The 19,279-nt window shown below is 49.7% G+C and overlaps 1 protein-coding gene across 1 annotated transcript in view; it reads right to left on the reverse strand.

The window, feature by feature from the left end:
- Window positions 1-16,208, reverse strand: part of LOC133355158 (CBP80/20-dependent translation initiation factor-like) — a 31,436-nt gene extending 15,228 nt beyond the window's left edge. The window contains exons 1-2 of the mRNA XM_061572488.1: window positions 16,128-16,208; window positions 6,306-6,605 (exon numbers count right to left, since the gene is read on the reverse strand). Of these exons, the coding sequence (XP_061428472.1) occupies window positions 6,306-6,605; window positions 16,128-16,166 (339 nt within the window). The 5' untranslated portion in view covers window positions 16,167-16,208. The remainder of the gene's footprint in view (window positions 1-6,305; window positions 6,606-16,127) is intronic.
- Window positions 16,209-19,279: the final 3,071 nt, after the last annotated feature.

Below are 19,279 nucleotides of genomic sequence, written 5' to 3' on the forward strand. Positions count from 1 at the left end.
CTTAACAAACTGTAGGGGCAAGTGCTGTTAGCGAGCACCTATGAAGGCCGGAACGGTACACAAAGGGGGTGGGTGGCCAGCACCACGCCCAACCGCCTTTGTCTCCCTAGTGGCAATGTTTACACACCTCACCAGGTACTCATTTGAAGCTGAGTCGACCTAGGGGAGGCCCAGGACCGGTTGAGATAATCGTCACCGGTGTTGGCCGTGAGCGGGAATCGAACTCGTGTCGCCGGGTTCATAGCGCAGCACGCTAACCGCTACACTATCGCTCCCCATAACACACACGCGCTCACACGCACGCACACATGCACACACGCGGGCACGCACACGCACGCACACACGCGTGGCTTCCACATGTTCGCTGCCAGCATCCCACTTCAAAACACTGCGGACTGCCGGCATGGGAGAAGGGGGTAGAGGACGAAAATTCCTGTGGCCCAGCGGCTCGCAGGAATGTGAAGCATCGCGGGCGGCGTGGCGCGGCATGGCGCGTGGCGCGTGGTATGGCGCGTGTTCATGGCGTGGTGCATGGCGTGGTGTATGGTGCATGGCGTGCAAATGTTTAAAGCGCAAATTGGACGCGGTGCTGGGTAGCGCGAGTAAACCGCGGGCGAAGGGGTGAGGGGCGAGAGGGCTCGCTGCGATGAGCAAAGCGGATGAGCGGAGATTTTACACTCAGCAGGCCAAATAACCAAAACGGATAAGCATACGATACGCGTCTCCCTGCGAAAAACCAAAAAAGAAAATTCTTACACCCCCCCCATCGGCAGCACAGCCTTCTGGGAGCTTTCCCATTCAGCAACGAAGACTGAGGTAAAGCAAATTCTGGAACGGGTTTTTTGGCACGCAGTGTATCCGTCAGCAGCATCAGACTTGCATGAATCAATGCTGGTGAACTCACAGATGTTATTGCCAAGGACCTTCCTTTTAGATCTGAAGTTTTCGTGACTGCAGGGATCCATACTATTTGGTTCTTTCGGTAAAGTCACGTAGGTAGAGAAATAAAATAAATTCAATCACGACGTTTCGATCGCAACACAATCGGCCGTTCATTACCGAAAGAACCAAAGAGTATGACCTTCGATTTAAAGCTTTCGTGACTGCAGGGATTCATCTTCTTGGTTCTTTCGGTAAAGTCACGTAGAAGGGAAATAATAAAAAAATAAAATAATAAAACATAATAAAATAATTCTCACAACGTTTCGGCCACAACGCAAGCAGCCGTCCTCAGGTGAAGACCAGGTCTGTCGGAAAGACAGTGTCAGACGCTGTCTTCTCCGACAGACCTGTTCTTCACCTGAGGACGGCTGCTTGCGTTGTGGCCGAAACGTCGTGAGAATTATTTTATTATGTTTCATTTTTTATTATTATTTTATTATTTCCCTTCTACGTGACTTTACCGAAAGAACCAAGAAGAGTATGACCTTCCTTTGAATATACGGCTCCCATATTCCCTACAACAACGCTCGTGATCATTTTGAGTTGCGTATAATTTTGCGTCCAACTAGAACTCCTATCTGGTAGTTCACCGCCACTAGATTCAAGCAAGCCTGACAATGCTGATGAGACACTACACGTCAAAACCGGTCCACAGTTTGCTTGTACTGAAGCAATGCTGCCAAGATCGTGCTCTGCCAGAAGGGCGTTGGGCGTACACGTGTTGTGTAAGAAATATGAAGGAAACATTGTCCGCTTATCTATTTTGTTAGACCGAGTAGACAAGGAGTCTCTGTTCCGTAACATTTAGACGAAACAGACGTAGTGTATTACTTTAGATTTTACGCTGATCTGACAAAGGTTGGCTACATATGGTGGTGAAAAAATGTCAACGTACATTCAATAACAAAAGAAACTCAACACGTGCCATTAAACAGTCCGGCCTTTAACGGAATGAACATGTATAACAGGCGACGTTTTGGCCCATGGCCACCCTTCTCTAACACAGCATGTCCACGGCTCTTGTCAACAGACTTCCGTGGACAGAGTGACTTTCGAAGTCCGCACATTGTGATCGCGGCTGATCCAAACAGGTAAACACAAACTCTACAACAACGTTAGGAATGACAGCCACTCGGTGACGCTGCAGATAAGGGTTTTGGGCGCACTTCCAGTTTTGACACCGTGCGAGTACAACATTGGTTCTCGGGGGTCCGTAAAACGCGACATTACCTTGAAATGACGGGAAATGCAAATAAATACCGTGCATTTATTTTGTTTGCTATGCGAGCTCTTGCAAAACATAAGACTAGGTCGCAGGTCACTCTTGCCAACGAGACTCACAACCTATTCTCCCGAGTTCTCAGCCGGTTCAACAAAATGTACTTGAATCGTTCTTTCAGATTTTTGGGTCGGATCGCGCGTGGGGTGCGTTGTGCTTTGAGAAACACGAGGAAGTTTCCCCAACGACGAGAACGTTTAAACGGCTGAAGTTTTTGTTTCTTATTATTTTACAACCCTTATTTTATTCAACAAAAATAAATAAAAGCTAGCGTTAAAGTTTCAAAGTTTATTTATTAGGTATAACCCTGTGAGCCATTCGGCTCTTGAATCGGGTGCAACCGCAACAAACAAAAAACAAAAACATGAACAAGAAAACATCTTCAAGTGACTATGTGCAAACAGAAAATCCAAGAAAAAATTGCCGTCGCTTCGCGGTACGCGCTTCACACTGACCGCCCCCCCCTTCACGGGCCCCCCGAGGATCACATGACCACGCCTTCACCGCTGCACACGTGTCCGTTGTCTTTCCCCGTCGTGTAACATTACGCAATGCATTGAAATGTCATGCGTAATATAAACAATATGTAAAAACCCATATACGTGTTATTTGCTGATGTTGCTGCTGCGATGGCAGTGGTGCAAAGGCACAAGTAACAATATATTTTCCAAAGCTCAACACACTGTGTGGCCTTCAAAGAACACATTCCTGCGGAGGGAGCTGGTAAGAACGTTGGGTTGCTCGGTCAATGGCCAGGGTCAACGGCGGCGTGGTGTATTCCGCAAATATGCCCGACTGTGAGGGCGGGCACAAGCCGGCGTGAGTAGGTTAAACGTTGAGTTTTATAAGGGCACCACGGGGTGACCAGCCCCTCCCCACCCAGCCCCACCCCTCCCACCAACACCACCCAGCCCTCCCCTCCCCACCCAGCCCCTCCCCACCCAGCCCCTCCCTCCCCTCCCCACCCAGCCCTTCTCCACCCAGCCCCACCCCTCCCATTTTTGGATGCACGACGGACGGACACAATAATCCCCTGTGGGCTGGTGGAACCAGGTGGTTCCTACTAGTAACATATTTATATAATAGGCAACGTTTTGGACAATGGTCCTTCTTCAAAAGCACATTAAATCAGATATGTGCTTTTAAGGTCGTGTTATTGGCAAATATGTTGAGTGTTATTGTATATGTTTAAAACCTCCACTACACAGCTTAACAGGAGTGCTGGTCTGTGTGTTTTGACAGCGGTGCTGTAGAGACTAAGTGGATGCCACCACCGTGGTATGTATGTGTGTGTAAAACTTCTTTCGCACCGTACGCGGTGGAATAAATAGCAAGCTGGACTTGCAAACAATGGTGAAAGTTTCTTACCCCCCGCCCCCTGACCCGTCGCTAACAACGCCCGCCCAGCAGTAGACGATTACTATTTTTATTTTACCAGGTAAGGCCCACTGAGCTGTGTGTAGCTCTTTTACTGGTAGGAACCTCCTGGTTACACCAGCCCACAGGGGATTATTGGGTCCGTCGTGCAGGGAGGGGCTGGGTGGGAAGGGAGGGGTTGGGTGGGGAGGGGCTGGTGGGGAGAGGCTGGGTGGGGAGGGTGGGGAGGGGCTGGGTGAGGAGGGTGGGGAGGGGCTGGTCACCCCGTGGTGCCCTTGTAAAACTCAACGTTTAACCTACTCACGCCGGCTTGTGCTCGCCCTCACAGTCGGGCATATTTGCGGAATACACCACGCCGCCGTTGACCTTGGCCATTGACCAAGCAACCCAACGTTCCTACCAGCTCCCTCCGCAGGAATGTGTTTTACCAGGCAAGGCCCACTGCACTATGTAGCTCGTTTTCAGAAGCGACCTGGCCACAAATTATAGCTCAACCGAGTGGCTTATCGCGTGGTAATGTAAAGCAGCCACATACTCTAAATGCGTGATGTCGATTCTAAATATGCAAGGGAAAAACCGGAGGACGCAGAGAAAAATCCAAGCGACCATGGGGAGAGAGTCATGCAAACTCCAAATATACAGCAGGCATCCCGGGTTGGGATCGAACCCACGACCTCCTGCATACCAGGCGAGATAGTAAATAACCCTCCACTGCGGCGCCATATGAATAGGCGCACCGCAGTTACGTCGATCGGCAGGTCGCGCGTTGGTGGTTGGGTAAAGTGTGTGGGTGCTCGCACCTCTTTAGAAACATGCGCTGAGAGTATTTCGCTGCTGCTATTAAATTCCACGCGACAAGCCACTTCGTTGAGCTATCATTTGTGGCCAGGCTGCATCTGAATAAGAGCTGGGCTTTAAACTAAATAAATATTTTTTAATACTTTATAGTTTACAAGTCGTCTGACCGGCGAGGAAGAGTAGGTCAAAATAACCTAGAAACAGTAGCTCCCTGGAGCTCGCAAGTGCAGAGCTGCACCTATACACACCGCGGTGAATATTTCTGCACTCTCATTTGGTATCCCTAGCGCGCCCCACTCCTCCCCTCCGCCACCCCTACCCCCCTCCCACACCTCCTCGGACACAGCGGCAAATTCTTTCCATCGCAGTTGCGTTGGCCAGCCAAAGAAAGCCGAGGCCCTCTTCGAATAATTCCGAGCGTTCTTGGCATTTGTCGAAAGAAGAAGAAGAAAAAAAAATGCGTAGCAGAGCCGTCGAACAGAGGCACCTCATTCACGCCCAGGGTTTTGGCGAGGGGCGCAGTTTCAAGAGGGATTTCGCTTTTGCAAGTACGGTCGAACAATAACAGTCGTAACGTGGGACTTATACGGGCGTCCAAATGCGACCGCGTCTCAAGTCGCCGTACAGAAACGGTGGGAATGTTTACACCGTGGAGATGATAAGAGGCAATCAGTCACAGGTCTCTATGGGAGTCTATGGGTCTCTTTGTGATTCTATTCGCATCTGTGCGAGTCCATACAATAGAATGTGGATATATACGGCGTCGCTGTACAGAAAGCGGGAACATTTATTTTATAGAGAGAGAAAGAGGCAGTCAAAAAAAATGTTCTACACAGGCAGGTCTTGAGGTTAGACTGGAACAGGGGCAGGGAGCCAACAGAACAGATTTCTGAGAAGAGTTACAAAGAGGGCAGCAGATGAGAATGACGAGACTTCCAAAATATGCACAATAAATACACTACAGTCAACTAAAACTTTAACAACTTTTTTTTATTTTACCAGTTAAAGCCCACTGAATTACGTAGCTCTTTTTCAGAAGCGACTTGGCCACAAATGATATATACTCTTAGGTTTTTACAGTAAAGTCACGTAACTAAAAATAAATAATAAAATAATAGAAATAATAATAGTGATATATTATTTCTATTATTTTTATTATTACATTTTTTTACCTACGTGACTTTACCGAAAAAACCTAAGAGTATGAATCCTTGCAGTCACGAAAGCCACAAATGATATCTCAACGAAGTGGCTTATCATCACATGTACATTCATAGCAGCCAACTACTCTAAACGCGTGTTTCTAAATGTGGAGGGAAAAACCGAAGGACCCGGAGAAAAATCCACGCGACCACGGGAAGAACATGCAAACTCCAAATATACAGGAGTCAGGGTCGGGATCGAACCCATGACCTCCTGTACACGAAGCGAGGTAGTTAACAGCTCGCCACCGTGGGGTGTGCACATTAGAGGCCGACCGAAATTCGGTTTCGGTTTCGGCGCCGAAAGTTGGCAAATGGCCTCTTTCGGCATACTTTCGGTTTCGGTTTTGGCCGAAACCAGAAATTCAGTTTCAGTCGGCCTTTAGTACACATACAGTATACATACAGCACACGTTCCGGGAGGTATGTGCGCTCGCATGTGGCACACCGCATCCCAACTCGGATGCGCCACGCCACACAGCGCCACCCCACAGCGCCACACAACGCCACACAGCGCCACACAGCGCCACACAGCGCCACACCACGCGCCACCCCACAGCGCCACCCCACAGCGCCACACAACGCCACACAGCGCCACACAGCGCCACACAGCGCCACCTCACAGCGCCACACCACGCGCCACCCCACAGCGCCACCCCACAGCGCCACCCCACAGCGCCACGCCACGCGCCCACTTGCTCCCTCACCTGCGAGGCGACGGGCGACGAGTCCGAGTCGGGCTGCTCGTCGTCACGCAGCGTCCCCTCCACGCGATACTGCAGCACGCAGCTGTCGATGAACCGCTCCAGCGCCTCGATGTCCGGTGACAGTTTCCCCTCGTCACCCACGCCGCTGCCTGCGTCACCGACGCTGCCTCCACCGACGCTGCCGCCGCCGCCACCGCCGCGACCGCCGCCGCCGCTGCCGCGGCCCTCGGGGGAGGAGGTGAGCGAGGAGTTGTCCCGGTCGGGCGAGACGGCACCGCGTCGATCTGAGCGCGGTGCGGCCTGAGAGCGGCAGGGCCGAGGGTGAGATACCGGGGGAGGGTTACAGTCCGACACGTGGTGAGGGTAAGCTGTTACAGGTTAGCTACAGGGTTATGGGTTAGGGTTGGGATTAGATGAGTACGTAAGTTCAACATACATGCACCAACATACACAAGAGGCAGTGAGTAGGGTTACAGATAAGGTCAGGATTAAGGTTAGAGCACGGAGCCGGCACCGCTGAGAACCTGGGTTTGAATCCAGGTTTAAGTCACTCCCTGTGATTAAACCGGTTTCGCAATGGATACGAGTTGATGGTCTCAGCCTGGTCGCCAAGAATTGTTTTTAAAAACCCATTACTATAACTTTGGTTCCACATTCAATATAGCAAAATTCCATCTCTGAGAAATACAATGTCGCTCTGATTGACCATCATGCGACAAACATCACTCACCATTGGAACCTCATTTGCCAGAAGAAAAAATATGATAATTGTTTTTTTACCCTTTTATCTGGCAACAAAACTGACACTTTTTTTACAAGGAGTCATGTTTGCATTGACTACAATACCTGCAGTCGTAATGCAAAAAAAAACACAACTGATAATGTATGCACTGTCCTTGAAGTTGATTGGTCCACACCCGAGACAGCTTTCCTTAGAGCCTAGTCTCACATGGTGTTGGACCAGATGACGCCAAAAGGCATTACGACTGCAGGTATTGTGGTCAATGCAAACATGACTCCTTGTAAAAAAGGTGTCAGTTTTGTTGCCAGATAAAAGGGTAAAAAACCAATTATCAAACATCACTCATTTGAAGAGCGGGTGGAAAAGTGCTGCCCTCAACTGTGGGTGGCCCAGAGGTCAACTGTGGGTGGCCCAGAGGTCAACTGTGGGTGGCCCAGAGGTCAACTGTGGGTGGCCCAGAGGTCAACTGTGGGTGGCCCAGAGGTCAACTGTGGGTGGCCCAGAGGTCAACTGTGGGTGGCCCAGAGGTCAACTGTGGGTGGCCCAGAGGTCAACTGTGGGTGGCCCAGAGGTCAACTGTGGGTGGCCCAGAGGTCAACTGTGGGTGGCCCAGAGGTCAACTGTGGGTGGCCCAGAGGTCAACTGTGGGTGGCCCAGAGGTCAACTGTGGGTGGCCCAGAGGTCAACTGTGGGTGGCCCAGAGGTCAACTGTGGGTGGCCCAGAGGTCAACTGTGGGTGGCCCAGAGGTCAACTGTGGGTGGCCCAGAGGTCACTTGAAGACATCTCAGAATAAGCTCTGTGATATCCGCTTCCGTGGGCCGTTCCCTAAATCGAAGGGATGCATTGCTCTGTAAAAAATGTGAATGGATTATGTGTCTCACTATATGACACCAGTTTAACACGTAGGCTTTCATGACTAATATTATTCATAATCAACGTTTTTGGGTTTAGATCGCGTTATTTATAAATGTGTCGTAACCCTCCACCACCCGACACGGCCAATCAGTAAAAAAGTGTCACCTTGACAAAAGACAAATAGTTCACTGCTTTAACCCACCGGTGAGTTGAAGCATGAAACCACAACATTTACAATTTGAGTACGACATTTCGCTGGTAATTGCATCCAGCATCATCGGGCGAATTGCAATTCATCATCGGGCGAATTGCAATTGGCCGTGTCGGGTGGTGAAGAGTTACGACACATTTATAAACAATGCGATCTAAACCCAAAAACGTTGATTATGAATATATGACACCAACAGCAAAATCGGGATACCATTGGGGGGAAAATGTTAGCTTTTAAAAAATCTAAATTGTGACTGTATTGGAAAGAGCACATTCAACACTGCACCTACCCAACCACGAATGCACTTTGGCTAAACACATTCCTGCTGCGGAGGGAGCTGGTAGAGGAACGTTGGGTTGCTCGGTCAATGGCGACGTGGTGTATTCCGCAAATATGCCCGACTGTGAGGGCGGGCACAAGCCGGCGTGAGTAGGTTAAACGTTGAGTTTTATAAGGGCACCACAGGGTGACCAGCCCCTCCCCACCCTCCCCACCCAGCCCCTCCCCACCCAGTCCCCCCCCCCCATGCCCCTCCCTCCCCACCTAGCCCCTCCCCACCCAGCCCCACCCCTCCACCCCCCACCCAACCCCACTCTCCCCACCCCCTCCCCACCCAGCCCCTCCCCACCCTCCCCACCCAGCCCCTCCCCACCCAGCCCCTCCCCCCCTGCCCCTCCCTCCCCACCCTCCCCTCCCCACCCAGCCCCTCCCCACCCAGCCCCTCCGCCCCCTGCCCCTCCCGACCCAGCCCCTCTCCACCCAGCCCAACCCCTCCCATTTTTGGATGCACGACGGACGGACACAATAATCCCCTGTGGGCTGGTGGAACCAGGAGGTTCCTACCAGTATTAATGCTCTTCATTGCCCAGTCCTGCGTAGTGGTGGTGCTGACAGTGGGTGTGGTCGTGTTGGGAAGTGGGGATTGTGTTGGTAGTGGCAGTGGCGGTGTTGGTGGCACTGACAGTGTGAAGCCGATAGCAGTGGTGGTTGTGGTGGCGGCATTAGCACTGCTGTTGCTCGTAGAGATGGGGGGTCGTGATGCTTGCGGCGTTGATGATGGTGCGGGTGGTGGCAGTGTTAGTGGTGGAACAGGGGGTGGTGACGATAGAGGTGGTAAGCATCGTGTCAGTTTTGTTGCCAGATAGAAGGGTAAAGAACCAATTATCATATTTTTACTGGCAAATGAGGTCCCCATAGTGTAGATGCTTGCCCCGAGCTCTCATACTCTGATGGTGCATTGTCCTTGAGTTGTGCGCCTTTTGGCGTCATCTGGTCCAACCCATATGAGACTAGGCTCGAAGGAAAGCTGTCTCGGGTGTGGACCAATCAACTTCAAGGACAGTGCACATTATCAGAGTTATGTTCTTTTGTTTGTATTATGACTGCAGGTATTGCGGTCTATGCAAACATGACTCCTTGCAAAAAGGTGTCAGTTTTGTTGCCAGATAGAAGGGTAAAGAACCAATTATCATTACGATAGAGGTGGTGGTTGTGGAGGCGACGGCGATGGCGCTGTTGTTGCCAGTGATGGTATTTTCTGCTGATTAAGACCAGCACACCGCGCATCACTGGACAGTGAAGTTACATCAGCCCGTCTGCTGACACATACACGTCCGTCACTGCGTGCTCAGCCCAGCACGCACGCAGACGGGCACACGCCCAAGCCACGCCACGCGTCTGCACCGCCGCTACACACACCCGCTCGTGCGCCGTGTTCTCGCTGTGTCATGGGATTTGGTGCGCTGCAGCTATTCTGCTCTTGGATTTTGGTTCTGAGCACGAGGGCGATAGCACCGAACGCTAAAGTGCCTCAGTCTGTCTGTGCGAGGAACGGGCAATAACACGCAGCCACTGAGAGCAATATGGACCCTATGAATCCTGAGGGTGTGCCTTTGTCCGGCAGTGCAAACGTTGGACAATTACAACACGCGCTGAGAATAGTAAGCGTCCCTTATTCTGACTCTCTCGGCTTGGGGCAATTCACACGGAAACCTTACAAGTGCAAAAAGGTGGCTCTGTCTGGCTCTCTTGGGTGTCAGGAAATAAACAACGAACCCTAAGAACACTAAAACCAAGCCCAAACAGGAAACCGCCACTTAAATCCTGGAGATGCTTTAGTCTGGCAATGCCACGGACCCTCAGATTCCTGAGGGCCTTAGTCTGGCTGTATTTGGCAATGACAATGAACACTAAGAATACAAAAAAATGACGTAATGTGCACCTCTAAGCATGAGTGCACCAACTGGTGTGTGTGTGTACTTATAGGTACTCAGAGATAAACAATGCCACGAGGGAGACAAAGACCTCTATAGGTGCTCCTCGATAACAACACTTGCCCCAACTGTCTGTTGAGGCTATACAAAGGACCTTTGTCTTATTTATGGAATACATACGTGTTATTTATGTTTTTTTTAAGTGAAACAAATTAATCTTCTTGGTTCTTTCGGTAAAGTCACGTAGAAGGGAAGCGTCTGAAGCCGCTGTCTCCCCGACAGACCTGTTCTTCACCTGAGGACGGCTGCTTGCGTTGTGGCCGAAACATCGTGAGAATTATTTTATTATGTTTTATTTTTATTATTTTATTACTTCCCTTCTACGTGACTTTACCGAAAGAACCAAGAAGATGAATCCCTGCAGTCACGAAAGCTTTAAATCGAAAATGAAACAAATTAAGGCAACGTAAAATTAAGCCAAGGCACCACCGCTTGAACCAGTGAAAAATCACAATCTAATTCTGGAATGCACAATCCAATGCTGGAGTAGTGATGTTTCTGCGCAGAGCTAGGACGAGGCTAACCACGAGTCAACATTGGCATGCACGCCGTTCAAGCTAAGTTTAGCGGGCGTGCGATTTAAATTTTTTTCTTCCCTTTTTAGGGGTCCCCCTAACAAAACATCCTGTGATACGCGGAATGTCGAGCAAGCACGGACGACCAAGTCCCAGCGCTCGCTCTGCAGCGGTGATGCCCATCCTGTGGGAAATTGCGGAACTGCTTCAGATGCCATCTTCTTCCACAAAGCCACCAGATTTTAGTTTTTACTGCACGGCGGTCCGCAAACATTACTCAACTACGGTCATCCAGAACCAGACCAGACCGTACAACATAGAACGACGCAATGCCCGATCCACAAATACGAAAGAGAGACATCACAGCGATACACTGCGCTACTCCTGACGCGGTTATCTCGGCTTGTGTGAAACTGTCGTTGTGGCTCTGCATCCACATCAGCAGCCGTACAAAATAAGAAGACTTGAGAGGGTTGACGGTGCTCCCCGACTCCAGGAAAGGTTTGGAACCACGGCTCTAAAAGGGGCTCTCTGGCAGAGGTCGCAACCGGGTACCCGATACCCGTACCCTACCCGATACCCGGCTACCCGTACCTGGCCGGGTACGGGTACCCGTTTGCGACCCTGGTGCGGCCGGGTACGGGTACGGGTAGGCCGTGAGTCACTGGTGAGTAACTGTTTGTCACTCATTTCCCAACGTCTTTTCTCTTCTCACAATTCAAGTTCCTAGAATCAACCCACCCGCGCCTGCAACATGGCTTCATCCCAGAGGTCGCAATCAGGTACCCGATACCCGTACCCTACCCGTACCCGGCCGGGTACGGGTATGGTACGGTTACGGCCGGGTACGGGTACCCGTTTGCGACCCTGGTGCGGCCGGGTACGGGTAAGGAATTAAAACCCGTTTGCGACCTCTGCTCTCTGGACCTCCCTCGAGTGGAGGCCCTTCTGCCAGCAGTGGTGCGAGCGAGCAACTGCAGGGCTGCGCCTTCACCACCTTGCCCTGTATGCGGGTCACTGTGTATCCGCCCACGGTAACGCGGAGGAAATGCTGTGTAAACATCTTTTTTAACACGTAGGACTGTGGCTCGCTTGGCTCATAATGGGGCCAACTTTTTGCGAATTAAAATTCTGAACTACAGCCGCCGCCCCAATCAACTTACACATTCACCGGCACCGTCTCAACGCACCCTGCACCCCCCCCCCTCCCTTCGCCAGGCTGGAGTTTAAAAGCACAAGCCGAGCCTTGAATTGGCGTGGTGAGGCGTGGCACATCTGTAATCGGCAAAAAATAACTCAATGCTGTATTTTACTTTGTCAGCATCACTGGCTGCAAGCAAACTAAGCACGTAGCGCCCCGAAAACAACTGTTTAAGAGCGCTTTATACTTTTAAATTATCATTAAAAGCCACTTAGTTGAGCTATCATTTGTGGCCAGGTCGCTTCTGAAAAATAAGTTAATAGCTCAGTGAGCCTTAACTTGGTAAGATAATAAAAATCATAGTTTATTTTTATTTGTGGATATACTTTTAAGTGATTTCATTTACCTTTTCTATACTTTGAACTCCTGTTGTGTTTTTATATTATTGTTGTAACGTTCTGACCTGCACCTACTGGGCATCTGTGAAAAATAACTTTATAGCTCATCGGATTCCTCAAGTATGAATAAAATATTCCGATTCTGAGATTGGGCCACAAATAGTTCAAGGGGGCCTCAGATTTATAACACAAATAGGGATGCACCAGAAGTCAATTTCTCAATCGATAATTTTCAGGATGGCTTGCATTAGCGATTACCAGCATAAGGCACTAACACAAGAATACAAAGCAGGCCTATCCATAATAATTATTTACTATAAAACCCTATATTTTTCTAACCCTATTAACAAGTTTATACGAATTAGATGCAGTAACGAGTGGACAGAATAAGGCGAGATGGATGTGCCGTACCAATAATATATTTTTTAAATGCACTCCGGACTGTTCCGGCTAAAATTAAGCACTGGGGTGCATTAAATATCAGCTTGAATTCACATCCTTAAATCCAAATAACTAACTGTGATATACCAAAGCAACTGTGCTTATCCAGTACAGTCCATCATATTTGTAGTCGGATGAACCCAATTAATAATTTCTGCTTCGGCCCCCCAAAGGGTTAGCACCACCACGGCTCACCTGGTTTTCAAGGACATCTGTCTGTGCCATATGTATACGCATCGCTGTTGGGCACATATCCTTGTCTTAATGGTCAAAGTTCATCACGTGCTTCAATCGGCCACCACAAACTTTCACAATCACATATCTCCATGGACAATCAAGAACTTCCACATACCAAAACAAAACTTTCATTTAGCAGCACATGCCTTCGCAGACTATCGAAGACATCTATGAACCATCGGAAAGCTCCACAGATAATCAGAAAACTTCATAGACCACATACCTGTCAACCCATACGGTTGAGCCGTATTATTGTACAGGCAAATAAAGTTTTCAGGTGCATACGACGTACAGCCGTTTCAATACGTGCAAACAAATGTGTTTGTCTTTGTGTGTGTTTCTCCCTTCTTCTTGGTTCTTTCGGTAAAGTGACGTAGAATGGAAATAATAAAATAATAAAAATAAAACATTATAAAATAATTCTCACGACGTTTCGGCCACAACGCAAGCAGCCGTCCTGAGGTGAAGAACAGGTCTGTCAGAAAGACAGTGTCTGAATGAGATCCCTGCAGTCACGAAAGCTTTAAATCGAAATGTGTTTCTCCCTTGTGATGGGACTTTGTCGGATGAACGTTGAGATTTTTAAGGGCACAGGGTGACCAATAAGGTCTGAATTGGTCTGTAATAAGGTAGGGCACTGACAAGGGGTTGACAGGTATGAGACCATCAGCCCTACATCTCCAGAGCATCACAAACATCCCCATATACAAAGATAGATCACAAAGCTCCATAGACCATCACAAATGTCCACATACACCAATGTAGCTAAAACAAAGACGAGGGGGCCTTTGAAAGACAACTCCCCTCAAACCGTATAGAGCCTCCCACCTCAGAGACCTCATACACATCCATTATATATCAACGAATCGATGAATAGCACGCACCCTAGCACAGATCCCAACGGACCACAAACACACCCCCATAGAAATCCCAAAAAAAACCCAAAGCAGATCTCCAGGGGCCATAACCACCCCATATACCTCCACAGATCCCATACAGACATCTACACAAACCACCAGGCCCCGGGAGATCCCATACATACCCGAGACTCCCACAAACCCTATAAACCCCAATAGATATCCCATAAACTACCCCCTATACCACCACAGCCCCCCATGTACAGCAAGCCACCACAGACAAATATGGTCGACACCACTGTCCTACAATTCCCATAGACACCGCCGCACACGAAGAGCCAACCAAACCCCATAAACTCCCAGGGACCCCATGAACAACCCCTATATCCCCAGAGACCCCAATAGTCCCACGGTCAACAAAGATCCCCCGTATAGCCTTAGCAGACTGTAGGGGCAAGTGCTTTTAGCGAGCACCTATAAAGGCCGGCACGGCACACGAGGTAGTGGATGACCAGCACCACGCCCGACCGCCTTTGCCTAACACCCAGCGGCGATGTTTACACATCGCATCAAGTACTCATTTGAGGCCGAGTTGACCTAGGGGAGGCCCGGGACCGGTTCGGATATTCGTCACTGGTGTTGGCCGTGTGAGGGAATCGAACTCGTGTCGCCCGTTGCCAGAGACTCTAAACACCCCTTGATGTCGGATTCGAATAGACCCCACAGACGACACAGAGACCCCAACAGATGCCCACAAGCCTCATCACAGTCCCCTCGAGACCCCCTTATACCCCTTTAGAGTCCCAAAATAACTTTAGATACCCCCATAGACACGCACACACCCATCACAGCCCAAAACTATACACCCCTATCACAGCCCAAAACCATACACCCCTATCACAGCCCAAAACCATACACACCCATCACAACCCAAAACCATACACACCCATCACAGCCCAAAACCATACACTCCCATCACAGCCCAAAACTCTACACACACACACAAAACGGTCCTAAACCACACACACACATCACAACCCAAAACCATACACTCCCATCACAGCCCAAAACGCTACACACACACACAAAACGGTTCTAAACCACACACACATTACAACCCAAAACCATACACACCCATCACAACCCAAAACCATACACACCCATCACAGCCCAAAACTCTACACACACACACAAAACGGTCCTAAACCACACACACACACATTACAACCCAAAACCATACACACACACACCCTCCCATTACAATCCCAAACCATACATGCACACACCCATTACGATCCCAAACTATACACACACACAAAACGGTCCTAAACCATACACACCCATTACAATCCCAAGCGAAACATACCCACACACAAACCGGTCCTAAACTACACACACCCATTACAATCCCAAACCATACACACAACGGTCCTAAACCATACACAACCATTACAATCCCAAACCATACACACAACGGTCCTAAACCATACACAACCATTACAATCCCAAACCATACACACAACGGTCCTAAACCATACACACCCATTACAATCCCAAACCATACACACAACGGTCCTAAACCATACACAACCATTACAATCCCAAACCATACACACAACGGTCCTAAACCATACACACCCATTACGATCCCAAACTATACACACAACGGTCCTAAACCATACACACCTATTACGATCCCAAACTATACACACACATACACAAAACGGTCCTAAACCATACACACCCATTACAATCCCAAACCATACACACCCATTACAATCCCAAACTATGCACACAACGGTCCTAAACCATACACACTCAATACAATCCCAAACCATACACACCCATTACAATCCCAAACCATACACACAACGGTCCTAAACCAAACACACCCATTACAATCCCATACACACACTCATTACAATCCTAAACCATACACACCCATTACAATCCCAAACCATACACACACACACACAGAGTGACCGATCCCAAACGACCCATAAAGACAACGCCCTACACAGCCCCCTACAAACCGCAGAGGCACCCCCCCCCCCGCACACTCACAAAGACACTCTATAGCCCCCCACCCAATGTAAGAACCCCCTTAAAATTGCACCACCACCACCCCACACACACACAACAATCTCTCACCTCTACGAATGCCGCGTCCCTCTGCCCGGCTCGCTCCATGCCCTGCCGCCGAAGGCGCGGCGAGGCGGGCAGGCTGTGGTGGCTGTGCTAGTGGTGGTGGTGGGTCTCTCGTCAAGATACAACAGACGCGATTACTGCTTGACTTCACATTACAACGCCGCTGCTGCCGCCAATGGAGAGTTAAAATTTATTTTAACAAATTTTTTTTTTTACGTAAAATTACATTTTATTAACAAGCGCTCATTTACGACGCCAACGCCGCCAGCACCAGCAGCAGCAGCACACACACAACGAGAGAATAAGAAATGTGAGCGCGATTTAAAACGGCGTGAATTAATTGAGGTAAAATAGCGATGATGATAATAACAGCGGTGGGAAGCGAATTAAAATTACACGCGCGGCGAGCGGGTGGAGGAATTTAAGTTAAAAAAAAAATCTTTAAATAATTTTATAAATTAAGCGACAGCCAGGAGCCGCCTTCGGTCGCAAGGCCCCACACAGACCACGTGTCCGCGTGACGTCACGTGGGGGGCGGACCTCTCGTCGGGGAATCGATTCGTAAACAGCCGCAAGCTAAAGACTGACGATTCCGATTCCTACGCAGATTTCTTTTTAAATCCTTTATATTATTAAATCCTTTATATTAAGTTCACTTGCTTGCTTGCGCGCTTACGACCGTGCAAATCTTTCGCTCGTTTTTTAACCCACTTCCCGTGATCCAATCGAGCTGATATTTTTGCACGCAGACTCGTTGTGCGTGACAATTAATTTTCGTGAAAATTTGTTTCCAAATTTTTACACTTTTTAGGAATTTTTTTTTTATATTTAATTACCAATTGCTTAATGGTGGCAGGCAATCATCTGAGCCATAGGTGGCAGCCATCTCAAGCCAGACGACGAGATGACTCTAGCCGCCACGCATATAAAGGATTTATAGTGAAAAACTTTGTTTTTACGGGTTAATTTTTTATGAGATTAGAAATCGATGGAGTGTTTCTGCGAATCGATTACACGCGTGGTGTATGTGTTGATTGATTAGCTTATCTTATGTAGACTTGTACCGCATAGTGCCTGCGCTAGAGGCGCTTTACAACAATTATAAACATTGCACAGGAAATGATAAGTGGTTAAAATAAAGAGTGGGGTTAAAAAACGTGGTGGTGTTAGTTATGGTGACAGGTGGGAGTGGTTCAGGAGGGGCTGGGTAGTGATAGGGGTTGGGGTAGTGATAGGGGTTGGGGTAGTGATAGGGGTTGGGGTATTGATAGGGGTTGGGGTAGTGATAGGGGCTGGGGTAGTGATAGGGGTTGGGGTAGTAATAGGGGTTGGGGTATTGATAGGGGTTGGGGTAGTGATAGGGGCTGGGGTAGTGATAGGGGTAGTGATAGGGGCTGGGGTAGTGATAGGGGTGGGGGTAGTGATAGGGGCTGGGGTAGTGATAGGGAATGGGGTAGTGATAGGGGCTGGGGTAGTGATAGGGGTTGGGGTAGTGATAGGGGTTGGGGTAGTGATAGGGGTTGGGGTAGTGATAGGGGTTGGGGTAGTGATAGGGGTTGGGGGTAGTGATAGGGGCTGGGGTAGTGATAGGGGTTGGGGTAGTGATAGGGGTTGGGGTAGTGATAGGGGTTGGGGTATAGTGATAGGGGTGGTGATAGTGATAGGGGTGGGGGTAGTGATAGGGGTTGGGGTAGTGATAGGGGTTGGGGTAGTGATGGGGGTTGGGATAGTGATAGGGGTTGGGGTAGTGATAAGGGTTGGGTAGTGATAGGGGTTGGGGTAGTGATGGGGGTTGTGGTAGTGATAGGGGTTGGGGTAGTGATAGGGGTTGGGGTAGTGATAGGGGTATAGTGATAGGGGTGGTGATAGTGATAGGGGTGGGGGTAGTGATAGGGGTTGGGGTGGTGATAGGGGTTGGGGTAGTGATAGGGGTTGGGGTAGTGATAGGGGTTGGGGTAGTGATAGGGGTTGGGGTGGTGATAGGGGTTGGGGTAGTGATAGGGGTTGGGGTAGTGATGGGGGTTGGGGTAGTGATGGGGGTTGGGGTAGTGATAGGGGTTGGGGTAGTGATAGGGGTGGTGATAGTGATAGGGGTCGGGGTAGTGATAGGGGTTGGGGTAGTGATGGGGGTTGGGGTAGTGATAGGGGTTGGGGTAGTGATAGGGGTTGGGGTAGTGATGGGGGTTGGGGTAGTGATGGGGGTTGGGGTAGTGATAGGGGCTGGGGTAGTGATAGGGGTTGGGGTAGTGATGGGGGTTGGGGTAGTGATAGGGGTTGGGGTAGTGATAGGGGTTGGGTAGTGATAGGGGTGGGGGTAGTGATAGGGGTTGGGGTAGTGATAGGGGTTGGGGTAGTGATAGGGGTTGGGTAGTGATAGGGGTGGGGGTAGTGATAGGGGTTGGGGTAGTGATAGGGGTTGGGGTAGTGATGGGGGTTGGGGTAGTGATAGGGGTTGGGGTAGTGATAAGGGTTGGGTAGTGATAGGGGTTGGGGTAGTGATGGGGGTTGTGGTAGTGATAGGGGTTGGGGTAGTGATAAGGGTTGGGTAGTGATAGGGGTGGGTGTAGTGATAGGGGTTGGGGTAGTGATAAGGGTTGGGTAGTGATAGGGGTTGGGGTGGTGATAGGGGTTAGGGTAGTGATGGGGGTTGGGGTAGTGATAGGGGTTGGTGTAGTGATAAGGGTTGGGTAGTGATAGGGGTGGGTGTAGTGATAGGGGTGGGGGTAGTGATAGGGGTAGGGGTAGTGATAGGGGTTGGGGTAGTGATAGGGGTTGACATGGCTGTAGCTGGGGGGTGGGCCAGGGTGTAGCAGTAAGATGAGCTAGGAGAGAAGAGATGATGGGTTATTTGAGAGTAACGGGCGCAGGTTAGTGAAGATGACGTTATTTACTACTATGATGAGCCAATGTTTGTGTGTCCCGTGCGTGACGTCATTCCACGTCGGCCAGCCCCCCTCATTAATAATCATGAGCGGGTGACGTCACTCCACATGGAACCCCCCCTCATTAATAATCATCGAGCAGGTGACGTCACTCCACATCGAACAACCCCCCTCATTAATAATCATGAAGAGGTGACGTCTTCCAAATGGACACACCCCATCATTAATAATTAGCGGGTGACGTCACTCCACATGGGGGGGCGAGGCGCCTCC

The sequence above is a fragment of the Lethenteron reissneri genome, chromosome 50, assembly GCF_015708825.2.
Source record: "Lethenteron reissneri isolate LAM-NWPU_2019-01 chromosome 50, ASM1570882v1, whole genome shotgun sequence".
Lineage (NCBI taxonomy): Eukaryota > Metazoa > Chordata > Hyperoartia > Petromyzontiformes > Petromyzontidae > Lethenteron > Lethenteron reissneri.